The sequence below is a fragment of the Brachyistius frenatus genome, unplaced genomic scaffold (assembly GCF_029030835.1).
Source record: "Brachyistius frenatus isolate BFR_SWC_R1_liver_20210118 unplaced genomic scaffold, ASM2903083v1 Contig_76, whole genome shotgun sequence".
In the NCBI taxonomy this organism is placed as follows: domain Eukaryota; kingdom Metazoa; phylum Chordata; class Actinopteri; family Embiotocidae; genus Brachyistius; species Brachyistius frenatus.
The window spans coordinates 554,706-569,286 of record NW_027210675.1 but is presented as its reverse complement, the minus strand read 5'-3'; the positions used below and the strand labels follow the sequence as shown (position 1 = coordinate 569,286).

At 39.8% G+C, this 14,581-nt stretch overlaps 1 protein-coding gene across 2 annotated transcripts in view; it reads left to right on the top strand.

Annotated features, from left to right (window-relative positions):
- lama2 (laminin, alpha 2) overlaps positions 1–13,955 on the top strand; it is a 182,072-nt gene extending 168,117 nt beyond the window's left edge. For both annotated transcript variants that reach the window (XM_069708505.1, XM_069708504.1), the window contains exons 62-73: positions 85–280; positions 2,346–2,414; positions 5,793–5,905; positions 7,749–7,842; positions 8,086–8,181; positions 8,630–8,710; positions 8,932–9,009; positions 9,103–9,181; positions 9,321–9,452; positions 10,479–10,609; positions 11,405–11,624; positions 11,868–13,955. In XM_069708505.1, the coding sequence (XP_069564606.1) occupies positions 85–280; positions 2,346–2,414; positions 5,793–5,905; positions 7,749–7,842; positions 8,086–8,181; positions 8,630–8,710; positions 8,932–9,009; positions 9,103–9,181; positions 9,321–9,452; positions 10,479–10,609; positions 11,405–11,624; positions 11,868–12,022 (1,444 nt within the window). In that variant the 3' untranslated portion in view covers positions 12,023–13,955. The remainder of the gene's footprint in view (positions 1–84; positions 281–2,345; positions 2,415–5,792; positions 5,906–7,748; positions 7,843–8,085; positions 8,182–8,629; positions 8,711–8,931; positions 9,010–9,102; positions 9,182–9,320; positions 9,453–10,478; positions 10,610–11,404; positions 11,625–11,867) is intronic.
- Positions 13,956–14,581: the final 626 nt, after the last annotated feature.

Genomic DNA, 14,581 nt, shown 5'->3' with positions numbered 1-14,581 from the left:
CAAGGCTCTGTAATTGCCATGTTACTATTTGTGTCATCTAAACATGTAGTAATTTGTATATCTAATTTCCTGTTTATCTCTCAGTCTATCAGATTTCTCCCAGCCCGTTTCCTTTGAGAATGCTGAAATCGGCCAGTGCCCCAACCTCGCCCCACCGCCACCTCCACCACCTCTATCGGAGGAGGAGGAGGAGCCGGAGGAGGAGGAGAAGGAGGAGTCGAAGCCGCTCCGTCCTCCACCGACCCCGGCCCCTGCCACGCCACCTCCAGGTCCTGCTGCTGTAAGTGGCCGAAATGAACACGGTGACACGGGCAACATTAAACAGACGCAACTTTCCTCATTCATGTTTTTCAACAGAAGGCATAATAAAAGTAAATTAAATACGTGAATAAGTACAGGATTTTCATGTTACACCAGAGACTCCTTAATTACAGTGTTTTAGTGGCCATTAGTTTTGTTTAGGCAGTCGGTGTTAAGCTGTTGGCACATTTACAAAACGATGCGCGTGCACTATCTGGAACAAATGGAAAACGGTGCAGTTAAAAGAGGCACACGTGTACGCCAGTATGCACACACACATGGTATCCTTTCTTTTCTCTGGCGTTCAGAACGCACACACACACACACACACACACACACACCTATTTCTCACTGATGAAATGCAGCCGCAGCCCGCCGTGTTAGTTTAGCGATTCATCACACAGCGGTTGTACAGCCCATTAACTCTTCTTTATAGTCCCTTTAGCCTTGAGTCACTAAACTCCACCTCTGGCAGCCTGTCATACAGCGCGGAGCCGCGGCACCATGCTAGGCTAAGTGTGCACGCCCATTAATGCTTTATGGGCGTGCACGGGAGCCAAACACTCCGAGCTAACATTTAGCACCTATGCTGAGGAGCTGGCAGGTGATGGGTTTTTCCGTTTCATCCTCCTAGCACCGGGATAGACTGGATGTATTTCACATATTCAATATGTTTTACAGTCGCCACGGGTTATCAGTTACCCAGTTAGCTGCTAAACTACGCCTCTTAAGGGACATTGATCGTGAAGCGCGGAGCCGAGGAGCTACGTCAGCCCAGCTATAACTCTGTGTTTGGTTGCTTTATGGGCTGTAGGTTCATCCGCTTTACGGTGTAGACTGCAGGCTGTGAGGACCCACAGTTCTGAGTCCACATCTACGTGTTGACTGCGGTAAATTATTGTTGATTCCCAAACCAATATCCGTATGGCCACGAGACATTGCAGGATACAAGCGAATGTCTTTGCAGACTTCAGAGAAAAATGGGAAACGGTCCTCCTCCTATGGAGGACGTGACCTTTACTCCACCAGCGCCCACAATTTACACATTAGAGAACCAAAGTCACTTCTGGGTTTGCTTCTGTTCCAAAGTGTATTTTTCTGATCTTTATGAAAGGCTAAACACAAGATGGTGTCATTCAAATTTCAATTTACACAACTTGGTTATTTATGATTTGAACTTTTTTTTTTTTTTAAATTACATGTTTTTAGATTGGAGACCTTCTTTTTACCTCCATCAATGCTAGGACATTAGGCACATATTTTATGGCCATTATCAAACAGCAGTTCTGAAAATTGTTTAGCACTATTTGTGCAATTAGCAAATTTTAAATTCTACTTTGCAAAGGCTGTGGTGTAACACTATGTAATGGAGCTCTACACGCAGGTTGCAAAATGCACTTTTCAACAATAGTCAGAGGAAATTGTCAGAATAAAGAAGTTGTCGCAAGTTGAATCACAGCTGACAGAAAACTATAGTCTCAACATGTACTCGAGTAAAGTGGCTCCTCCGTCTCCCACCTCTGCCACAATGTATTCGGTACTTCTGATTCTTCAAACAGTTAGTGAGCACCAATTAAGAGGTTGAAGAGGCTCAGTAATGTTCACCAGGCTCCCGTGAACCTCTGAAAAAAGGAGATTGACTTCTTTTTTTTTTTTTTTAAAGTGCGGTTGTTTTTACTTACTAATTAGCCTTCTAAATCACAGTTCTCATTTTCTCCCGTCACACTGATATAAAATATTAATAAAGAATATCATTGGATATATTTTCAGCTTCAAAACGGGATTCCTTATTCTAAATACCAGAAACAGGCCTTGATTTATTCTTTCCGAGAGGTGACAAAATCTGTCATGGCGAGAGTATAAGAAAGGGATGGGAGCCGCTTTGTGCGCTTGTTATGAATCACTTTAACAACTTATTTGACCCGTCCTGATGACATCACCGCCTGCCTGTTGCTGTTTGTGCTCGTCATCAACATTATCGCTGTTCTCGCTCTATGGCTGACACTAACCTCCCTCCTTCCCACTCTCCAACTGCTGACCTGCAGGAGGCCACGCCCCCTGCCCCACCTGCTGTCGCAACACCCACTGCTAAACAGGATCCCCTCGCAGACTTGGTATACATGCACTCGAGCACACTGACATGAGTCTGCATTTTGTCATGCTCAATAAATTCCATGAAAAGACTAAATCAAACTTTGTGTTAGTCCACCTCTCAAAACGTTCGAACTTCCCAGTCCCGTCTGTGGCTCTTAATCTCAAACTCATTCGTTACTGCTGACAAAAAATAACCTCATAAATAAACACTTCCATGCCTTTTAAGGCAAAATAACTTTCTAAAACATATAGTTAGCACATATAACTCAACCAGGGTGAAATAGAGCATTTATTGTTATTATTTTCAGCCAGAACAAATCTTGGTTGTGATCTTTTCATGGGATTTTTTTTTTTTTTTTTTGGTCGATAAGAAACGCAGAATATCACAAGACTCCACACACATGAACATTCAGGTCTTAATTGAGTGTTTTCTTACTTTCTATTTTAATGTGTTTTAAAACTGAACTGACCAAAGCATTCCATCATCTGCCCGTCTCACTTATTTTTTACTGAGCGTCTCAGTGAGAACACGGTCTTCAGCTGATGGTCACTGATGAGCTTCAGCAGTCCGGGGTTAAGTGCTTTGCCCAAGAGGCTTTGACATTAGTTATTTAGAGAAGAGAGAGCCTTACTTGTTTGATACTCTTTAGCTGTGCCTGTTATAATAGGTCACCCAGCTGCTCATTCACAGTCTATCTACTTCTTTTCTGGAGTTTTACGCAGTCCATCTGCTCTTCAAACCGTATCTAGCAGGCAGGTGTTGCATTAAGTATAAATTGCTTTAAGCATTTATAGTTTCAATTCAAGACCTCAGTTTGAATTAAGCAATGGAGTGACTAGTGATATATTCTTTAGGAACATTGTACAGTCTTTAAATGGGTCATGAGTCAATCATTAATAGTTTGTGGCTGAAGCTAATTACGATCAGAGGCTAACAGAGTAACCTGAAACCTGCAGTACAATAAGAACAGCGTGGACTTCTTAACTCTCGACAGTGGTGGTAACTCTTAACGACACACACATGCACTCATGAACGCAGGCTCCTCTTCACTTGTACAGACACACACACACACACACACACACAAAATCCTGACTAAATGACTTTAGATTCTATTGGTGTGACCTCCAACCAAAGACCTGAATGGAAGACCATTGTTAGCTTAATGGAAAGACACAAAGGGGATGAAAGAAAGGGAGGAGAGAAGAGGAGGATGAAAGAGGATAGAAGACAGAAAGAAGAGAGAGGGGAGAGAGGAAAGGTGCAGTTATGGAGGAATGGAAGAAAAAAGGAGGGAGAGTCTTTCTGAACAGAGCGGCACTCGCCTTTTGTTGGCTTAATGGAAAGACGGAGGAGAGCAAGCGGGAGAAAAAATGAAAGGAGAGGGAAGGAAAGGGCTTCTGAGCAAGTGACGTCTGCCTTTTGTTAGGTAGGGGGAGAATAAGAGAGAGGAAAAAAAGAGGGAGGTTGATGTGGAGGAGGAGCGGATATGAGGACAGAGTGCGATAAGAGGTGAGTGTCAGCTGCAACAAAGCAAGGTCACGGTGTGGGGAATGTCTTCACTTGAAAGGGAACAAGAGAGGATTGGAGATTGAGACACACGTACACTCGCGGACACTCAAACGTCTCAGATCCCGTCTCGCTTTCGCTAACTTTGTCTCACACTCATGCCGTGGGTACGGCAAAGCAGCTTTATCACTTAATAGGTGATACTTTACATTCAAAAGATGCGAGGAAGAGGCACAGAAAGGAGAAGTTTTTGGTGGAAGGAAAAATTAAAACAAGGGTGTAGCAAATTGTAAGATTGTGTAGATCAGGAGAAAAAAAATGTAAGAGATGCAAGGAAATTAGGTATTAAAGGCAAAAGTAAAGGATTTAAAGTGACCATTGGTGACAGAAGATTGGAGTAAGATATGAGAGGAGAAAGAGAAACAGATAAGAGCCAAGGACGAGGAGTGGACAGGAAGTGAAGAAGAGAGAGGAGTAAAGATGATGAGAAGAGAGGAAAAGAATGACAGGAGGGTGGAAAAAGTCAGAAGAGTAAGAATGTCTTTTCTACCACCCTCGGTAGAAAAGACATTAAGAAAAAGCAACAACAAAAAAAAGAAAAGGACCAAATTGAGTGGACGGGGTTTAAAAAAAAAAAATGGTTGTGGGCGTGTTGATGAAAAACAAAAGGAAATAAGAGACAGAAGAGAAGTGCTGTAGATCAGGAGAGTTGGAGGAGGACATGGTAGGATACAACGGAAGAAAAACCATGTAAGGAACTGGGAGGAGGAGGATGTAGCGGTAGATGGAGGCAGCAGGAGGAGGGGGAGGGAAAGAAAGGGGAGGGTGGAGGCAAAGACAGAGAAGTAGATGATGGGAGTGTGGGGGAGAAGCAATACTACAGGAGTATTAACAAGAAAAAGGTAGGTAGAAGAAGAAATAAAACCTAGTGCCCTGTGAAAAAAGGAAGAGATTGAATAAAAGTGTGTGTGTGTGTGTGGGGGGGGGGGATTTATGGTAGAGGAAAGGAGAAGAACATAAAGAAGATGAGGGGGAGAGGAAACACGCCTTGAGTAAAGATCAAAGTTGCAGCTGATGCTCATAGAAGAGGAAATATTGAAAGAATGGGGGAGGTGAAAGAAAATAAAACAGAGAGGAGGAAATAAAAGTGGAAGTGAGGAGAGGAGAACAGGAAAGAGAAGAGTAGATTAGAAGTGGAAATATGTGGGGAAGTGAGAAGAACGATGAGAATGAAAGAGAGGAGAGCAAGAGGAAGTATATTGGCAGATGAGAGGACAGGAGGGCGACATGAAATGAGAAAATAGAGAAAGACTTGGACAAGGAGAAGAGGTACACGGCAAAGGTTGAATAAAGAAGAAGAAATACAGAAGGGGAGTAAAAAGTCCTAAATAAGATGACGTTACATGTACTACAACAATGACACCCTGTGGTCACTGGATGAACTGCAACTTTTCGAATCACAACACTCCTGGGGGAACCCAAATCCTACACAGGGCAGTTGTGGTACTTGGTTCAGATGCAATAAAAAATATGTGCAAGATTTTGTATTAATCAAACAGAAGAAGCATCCATAAAATCCACCCGTGGCTCTAACGGATTTCAGTTGGTAAAGCCACAGAGATAAGTGTCTGAAATATTCTGCTTCCAAAACCACTATATGATCAGAACAATGGCTTTCATGTTTGATCTTACAGCTGCTTTGTTTTTAACTACATGAATTAGATGACCCATTGTGACCATCCAGCCCTTCAGGTCCCTGCAGATCAGAGGCAGGGAGCCTATTAGTTTGACTGGCATGTGCTCCACCTGAGTGTTCCTGTTGACAGGACGCAATGGGAGCAGTGTGGTGAGACCCTGTCAGTGTAACTGACATGTTATGTCCGATCTCTAGGATTCATGTGCATCTGCTGTGGCCCCGACAGCGCTCGAGAGGGCCTATCAGTTTGGACTGACCAGGAACAGCCACATGAGCTTCGCCTTTGATGACACCAAAGTCAGAGAGAGGTAAGTTTATTTCATTTATTGTATGTTATTGATTTACTGACCTTTTTAGGGCAGTCCACGCAATGCTGCTTGTTTTGATAGAGCATGTATGTGAGCTATATGGGCGTTATTTAGGTGTTAATTTCTATATTTGTTTGTATTTTACACATAACAGACAAATGTTCTTTAAAAACAATTCCCAACGTTGACTTTATATTAGCAATACAAATATTAATCTAAATCAATGTTCTGTGTGTCAACGTTTGGAGTAATTATCCCTTTACCCTTTACTTAAAAGTTCCATATTGTATATAAATTCAGATTTCCATTTCTTTTTGGATTATAAAACAAGTCTAAGTACTACATCCATACCATGAAAGTGTCAAAAAAGCTTAGTGTACAGAAAAATGCACACAGCTTGTTTTCAGCAACCATGCCTCTGAACGAGCCGTTTGAACTTCTGTAAGTTTGTGATGTCACAAACTCACCACGCAGGTGAAAAATCCTACTTGTGATGGACTCATCATTAAGGCATACAAAAACATACAGTGAAAGAGATGGTCATTGATATCAATCCGCCTTAAAGACACAGACTCAAAACAATCTGATCTTGGTATAAAGCTCCTGAAAGAAGCTTAAGGAGGAGACATAAAACTATATTAAGATATTTTTGGGGGTATTTAAAACCACAAAAATATCTTTACATGGGTACCAAGACAGCAAATACAACACTGGAAAAGTGTAAAAATATGTGACCTTTAAGTGAAAGTCACAATTCTGCAATGTAAAAATATGCCATTGCAAGTTAAGGTCCTGTATTGAAAAGGTCACTTAAGTATATGACTGTTATTAGCAAAATGTACTTGAAGTACTCACAGTTCAGACAAATGTCCTCTGAGTACTGCAGGTGGTTAAGGTGAAGCTAATTTAACAAGTAACTAGTAGTAGCTGTGAAATAAATGAAATGGAATAAAATGTTATGAACTGGCAGTTTAAAGTAGCTTTAAAAAGCAATACTGTAATAGTGAAATTCTATCACGAGTCGTAGCTACATGTCTGCCACTTCTAACAGCAAACCCAGATGTGTGAGTGTGTTTTAGACTATAAAATAGTTCTAAATAAATTAAAGGAAAGCAACAAAAAAAAAAAAAAACATATCTGTTCCACAGACTGACAAACACAGCAAACTCATAGAAAGTATAACATCCATTCTATCCATAGACGGGGGGATGTTTTGTACATGTTTTAGGTATTGTTCTGATAGTCTGAGCTCGGAGGGATCAGCGTGTGTCGCCCGAGGACTTCCGCTGTTTTGGGGATCAGACTTGTAACATGAGTTTACTCCGCGTTCTCCCCCAAAAAATGCACCGCAGCCGGCTGCCCAAATCACAATGTGTCTTTCATTTGAAATGTGTCTTTTTCATTATGCTGTGCATCTGTCAGTGCTGGAAAACACAATCCCAAAATAGACAGCCGAAACTACAATTTGTCAGTGCTAGTCATTCCTGGAAATACTTGATGCAGAACATATGCAAATCCTAATAAGTTAGTTACAATGTTGTGTAAGACACATTTTTAGACATCTGAACAAATAGCCAAAATCATACTGTTGTATGTAATTGCTTTTTAAATCCTGGTAAAATCCTATATTTTGATAAAAGTGAATAATAACCACACAGATAGACTGCGTTAGAACTGATACACTAATGTGTGAGCTTTTTTTTTTTTTAATAAATAAAAGCTCTCTGTGTGTGTGTGTGTGTGTGTGTGTGTGTGTGTGTGTGTGTGTGTGTGTGTGTGTGTGTGTGTGTGTGTGTGTGTGTGTGTGTGTGTGTGTGTGTGTGTGTGTGTGTGTGTGTCTCAGGCTAATATTGGAGTTTGAGCTGAGGACAAAGGAGGAGTCTGGTCTCATTCTCTACATGGCGAGAATCAACCATGCTGACTTCGTCACCATACAGGTAAGGAGCTGCTGTACTCACATCATGACAAACAAGAGGTTTTGTTCCCTCTGTTCATCCCAAAGTTTAGTTTTATAGGATGCGTACGTTGCTTTTCTACTCTATATTGTATGTGACAGATTTTAACAGTTCTGTTTAAACTGGAACAACAGCAGCTTTGTCTTATTATTTTTTTATGCTAAAACAGACAGTGGCTTGATGACTTCATCTCTCCGTCATGAACTTTGTTCTGTCTTCCTGTAGATCAAAGATGGACAGGTTTGTCTGGGTTATGATCTTGGTCATGGAAACATATCTGGCTGCGTCCCTTTCTCCATCAACGATGGAAACTGGCACAAGGTAGGACAGAACTCCAGATTTTCATTCATGCTCGTGTGACAAATTAATTTGTTATCCCAGTATCTTTTTTCCGCTGCATGCTTTGTCACTTTATCATATGTATTTACATTTTGTTATAAGGTTTAATTGCAATTATTGTGTCCTCCAAGGCGCTCTTGCTTTTGTTGAGCTTTATTTTTTGCCACATTTCCCTCCTCCTGCACCTTCAACAGCAGGTTTTAGGGCTTTGTTTATCACCGAAAATCCCTACTTTCTTCAGGACTTAACCATTTTAGTTACATTATAATGGAAAATTAAATCCTAATTTTTAAATTAGAGACATATCGTGAAGACAACTGTTTGTCTTTCTGTATATTTAGTTTGACACTGTGAAAGATTGTGGATCCATTACCAATCCTCTCTTGTTTGTCTTTATCCTGTCTCTTCCATATTCTTTTTGTCCTCTTAGATCCGTGTGAGTCGTAACAAGCAGAGAGGTCTTCTTATGGTTGATGGGCGATACAGTAAACAGATGATCAGTCCAAAGAAGGTACACTGTTTTTTTTCTATTCTAACCACTTCTTTCACCTGAAATCCTTCATAAAAGTGCATGTATGAGTAGTTTCACGGCAAACAGAAAACAGAAAACAATCGACTTTAGGAGATGTAAAGAAAAATCCTCCAGTACAACCATCAAATCTGAAAGCCATGCATTTGTTGTTCAACTTTTTGTTTTCATGTTCAAGTAATAAATGTTTTTCTTCTCACCAGGCGGACCTGTTAGATGTGGTGGGAACGCTGTATGTTGGTGGGTTAGCACAGAACTATACCAGCAAGAGAATCGGACCGGTAAAAACACACGTACACTGACTTTTCAAAGGAATTATGGAATTGATGGGTATTTAAATGATTTTGTTTCCACTCTTCTTTTTTTTTTTTTAGATTCTCTACAGTATCAACGGATGTATTCGTAACTTAAAGATGGTTGGAGGTCCTGTAAGCACTAAGGCGCCTGCTACAGGTAGTGGACTTGTGCAAATCACATCTTACTCACTTGTAGCTGTCATAGGATTAGAGTTGTCATGTATTGTGTCTTTATCTTTAAAACTGTGTAAAATGGCATATTAAATGTGTTCCTCTCTGTCCCCCTCTCTTCCTAGGACGCTCTGAGGCCGTTATTGAGGACTTTAAACTGAACATGGCCACGCCCACTTCCAGTCACATGGTTGGGAGGTGTTTTGTTGCTACTGAGACGGGAACATACTTCGATGGCACTGGCTTTCTGAAAGCAGGTAAAATCACACACATACAAGTCACTATCATGTGCAGTATATTATTAATGAAATGGGAACATCAGTTGGTACAGTTTATTTGCCTGTCATGGAGTTTTTCATGTGGCAGCAAACCATTTAGCAATAAACGAGCACAGTGATGTGAATGAAGCTTACACCTTTGTAAGTGTTCCAAGTTACATCGTTTGATCAATATCAGCTTCTGTGTTCAAAACATTTTTGCAACCACTACATGCACATTTGCAATTTCACCATGCGCCTAAAACTTGAGCAGCGAGTGGACGTCAAGTTTTTAGCAAACAGAAAGAAGTCGCAGAGATCTAAATCTGGCAAATAAGCGGTTGGGGAGTACCTCAGAATGTCACGGTGAAACTCTGTTTTGACAGTCTGACCGTGGTGGACAAATTCATGGTGCGCAACCACACAAACGTCAAAGAAAGCCCACCTGGTTGCGGCCCCGACCTGACACGACTTCTTTGGTCTTAAACAGTGACGTCCCCCCCCCCCCCCGAAACACAAATGCCACTCAAATACACCTCTCCGGGCTCATTCCTCATTGCCGTAGATTTTCTGAAGCACTTCAAAGGTCTCGGTTTCGAATTAGGGCCCGACCACCGATGGTGCGAAAGCCCTCGTGTTCTTCAAGGAATTATTATTCTGCATTATTATTATTATTCTCTGTAGACAACTGCATTTTTGGAGCCTTTATCATATTCCAAAACTCATGAAAGTTGGTCCACTTTTTTTGTTTTACGCAAAATTTATTGAACACTTTTTGCTCGAGTTCATTGTGAAATCACAAATGTGCACCTAACAGTGGACACAAACACGTGTGCAATTCTGGTGCTGACATAAGTAGCAATACTTACTCAGATATTATTTCTTCTTCCTGCTTTGAGCGCATGATTGTACTACGCTCCAATCGCACGCAACAGGAACAGTCACAAAACTGTTTGATCCCCAATTATACATAAAGTATATACTGTATTACAATAAATAATGATCCCTGTTTCTCTCTGTACCTAGTGTCTTCCTATAGAGTGGGCCTAGATGTTTCCATAGCATTCGAATTCCGCACCAGCAAAACCAATGGAGTGCTTTTGGCCATCAGTAACCAAGCCAACGATGGACTGGGTCTGGAGATAGTTCAGGGCAAGGTACGCAACAACGATTAAAGGAATAGTTCAACCGGGGGAATACGCTTGCTTACTTTCTGGCACATGATTGGGCGATAAGCTCAATACCACTCTCAAGTGTGACTGTTACACGATGAAGCACAAAGATTGGAAACAAACTTGGCTCTGTCAAAGAGAAACACATTCCCATATGAGCACCTCTAAACCGCACTAATTAACACATATCCTGTTAGTTTTGCAGTTTATGTATTGATTAAGTAAACCATTCTCCGTTTTAATGAGGGCTTGTGTGCTGGACAACTTCTTGACTCTGAGCAATTGCCAGGAAACCAGTGGCAGACGTTTGTCCTCTCAGCCAAGAAACAGTCTGGTACATAATGTCCTTCACAACAGTTAATGATTTATTTTGAAGAGAAACAAAAGTATAACAATAACAAAGGGACACTGTGTAATATGCTAATTATTGAGCTTTAGAGGAGCTGATTGGTGGTTGGAAAGTGTCCTCCTATTTCTTTTCTTTGTGCTAAAATAACGTAAACACACTGTTATGAGAGTTGTACTGTATCAATCTTCTCATTACAAATCCACTTCTAAAAAAGCTGTGCCTCCTAAAACTATTCTTTTTTTTTATCTGTTTGGATATTTTTGAAAGTTCCAAGTATTTAGATATAATGTGTGCTACAACAATTAGAACGATACAGGTAGTTATACTTCTGTCTACATACTGATTTTTTTTTATAGCTGTTTATACATAAAAATATATATTAATTTAAAAAAAATTAAATTTGCACGCATTAAACTCTCTCCTTCCCCTAGCTGCTCTTCCACGTTGACAACGGCGCTGGACGAATCACAGCGGAGCACATGCCCGAAGGGGAGGGCTTCTGTGATGGCCAGTGGCACACCGTCACAGCCAACAAGCTTCGCCACAGGGCGGAGCTGGTGGTCGATGGGAAGCAGAGCCAAGCAGAGAGTCCTAATGCACGCTCCAACACCTGCGACACCAACGACCCCGTCTACGTCGGGGGGTATCCGGGTATGAACGCGCTCGTGACGCACAAAACGATACTCGCACCAACTTGAAGACATTTTACATCTACACTTTTACACATAAGCATTGTAGTCTGTTGGTTATTTTGAGAAAACGCATTACCACGAAGGGGAATAGCCTGTTTGCTGGGTAGGAGAGCATCTTTACAGATACACATTGTGCATCACCGCACACAGAAAAACCCACACTTTGTTGCAAGTTGTTAATGGGTTTCTGTTTCCCTCTCAGATGGAGTTCGTCAGGCGGCTCTCTCCACCAGCACTTCCTTCAGAGGATGTATAAAGAACCTGAAGATCACCAAGGCTTCAAGGACCATGGATGTGCAGTTCAACAAGGCTCTGGAGATTAAAGGAGTCCAGCCTCTCTCCTGTCCTGCTGCCTAACTGCTACCATAGAGCGTCTTCCTTTGTTGTGACCTGACAGTACTTCTTAAAGGGTTTTACTGCATTTAGATCTCAGTATTTGAAGCTGTACTGGTTATAGAAAATGTATCCTAATCTATTTTCCTGCTATCAATACACTTGATTTTATGTGCCAAAAGTTGCGCAAGCTTTCCGACGGAAGCCCAGCACTAATGTCAAAAGAAGTCTTCTAACAGTAGATACGAGGCTGTGCAGTCATAAATCCATTAAACCCTTTTTCTAACCTTAAACTATAATGTACCTTAAAATTAAGGCATAAACTGGAACACAATGTGGATTCATCCTATTTTTCAGAATTCATTTTGCTGATCTTCTGGTCTCGGTGCCCAACTTTGCATGTTGGTTTTGTTTGCACGTCAAACGGCAACAAAATAGAGATTTTTTTATTTTTTTTTACGTTTCTGAGCATCATTCTCTGCCCAAAATAAAATACAAACTTCTAACCATTTTGTACACACTACCAAGAGAAAGACACTGGGACATTTTAAGACTATCATCTTGCTGCTCTTTGAGACTAGTTGCCCAGTGCAAGTTTTCAAGAGCAAGACCACAAAAAAACTTTAAAAAAAACCACCAAAACATAAACATCAAAATCATATGTTGTGGATACAATTCTTGTAATTCATCATCATTACAGTATGAGACCTGTTCTTTAAATTTGTAAGGGCTACAAAGTGAGGTCTTTTACAGTTTGTCCACTACGTGTTATAACATTTTTGTATGAAGACCTGTGTTATGGTTACAGGTACCTACAGTATTCAAGCTTTTTGACTTTGGGATATGTGTGATGTGAGAACATGAAATCGGCTTTAATTGTCCCCCTTGACGCGGTACACCGAGGTCTTTCTGAAGTCTGTGTCATACAGGTAAAATAATAATAATTTTACCTGTATAACCACAACCTCCCTGGAAAAGAATACAAATTTATACACGTGTGGTTTTTCTAGATTTGTCCTTCATAAACCTTGTTTCCTGAAAATTGTTTGAGATTGTTTGAATCATTTCTTCATTGGTGTTCGCTCTGTTTCTTAAAGGAATAGTCCATAGACATTGATATTGTTACAGTGATTATGTTCTCACCTTCATGTCAGTCAAACCATGGAAGAAGTCGGGTTTTGTCCAGAGCAACAGAAATGGCCTGTAGTTTAGTCTGTGGACTGTTTCATGCATCCAGTGTTTTGGAAGCCAATTTGTGAACAAACATTTTCTATTGTCTGAACAATTATCTGTCGAACATGCTGGAAGAAATCAATAATGTGTCAAATGCTTGAGATGTGAAGGATTAATAGTCACACACGTATAGCCATGATTAATGTAATTCATTACCAGCGTGACATGACAGTCTTCTTCAGGGTAGTGATTAAATTAGAATATTTTTACATTGTGGCTATATATCTTTCCTTAACACCTGTATTATTGATTGTAGTATTGTAATCTCTTCAGCACTAGTGTGCATTTCTCCACTCTATTCTACAACTTCAACCATTAAATGTAATTAATTAACTTATTGATCCAGTATGAATTATCTAAATATGGAATGAACTCTCTATAATTCATCATTTCTTTACCATTTTAGTAACGCCAAAGATTCAAACACCAGCCAATTCTGTTGTTTTAGAAAAAAAAAATCCAAATGGGAAGTTTTTGACATGATGGTGAGATTATAATAATAATTTATTTAAAAAAAAAAAAAAAATCACTTTGGGTTGAATTATTCCTTTAACATTCCACACTTGCCAATATATTGGATTATTACCATTGGAATTGTTCACACAAAAGCTGCAGCTTCTTTTCAATGATGTTGAGGTAGCAAATCAAAGGTACAAGGTTTCTGCATGGTGTGGCTAAAAACCCTGAAGCGGCTGTTACTTTAAATATATTCTTGACAGCATCAGAGATTGTCCTGTCCTTCTTTAAACAGCACAAGTATTGAATTCTAACTAAGGAACCATGGAGACTTTTGGAACAAAGTGACTGTTTTTTTTTTGTCCAAATTAAATAATATTTCATATTTAAATTGATATTATTTTAAAGGAGTGAGATTATGAGAAGTATGACAACTGACAAGATAAAAATAAACTAAAAGCTAAAAAAAAAAAACTAATGTTGCTTTTTACTGAAACTCTACAAGGTAGTGCTATTGCTCCACACAAGTATCACCATATATACAGTATATATACTTAAGTATGCCGTTCAAAATGTCACAAAAATATACTATAATATGTTTCCCATGACTTTTTTTGTGACTTTTTGGACAACACAGTATAATATTACTTTTTGTGACTTTTTGGACAACATATATATATATATATATATATATATGGATGACATGTTATAGAATTACTTTTTTATGGCATTTTGGATGACATACTATATGATACGTTTTGGATATTTTTGGACAACTTACCAGTATGAATAATTTGTGACATTTTGGGAGAACTTAATATAGTATGACATTTTTTTTTTTTTTTTTTTTACTTCTTAGACGACATATTTTAACATGACTTTTTTGTGACTTTT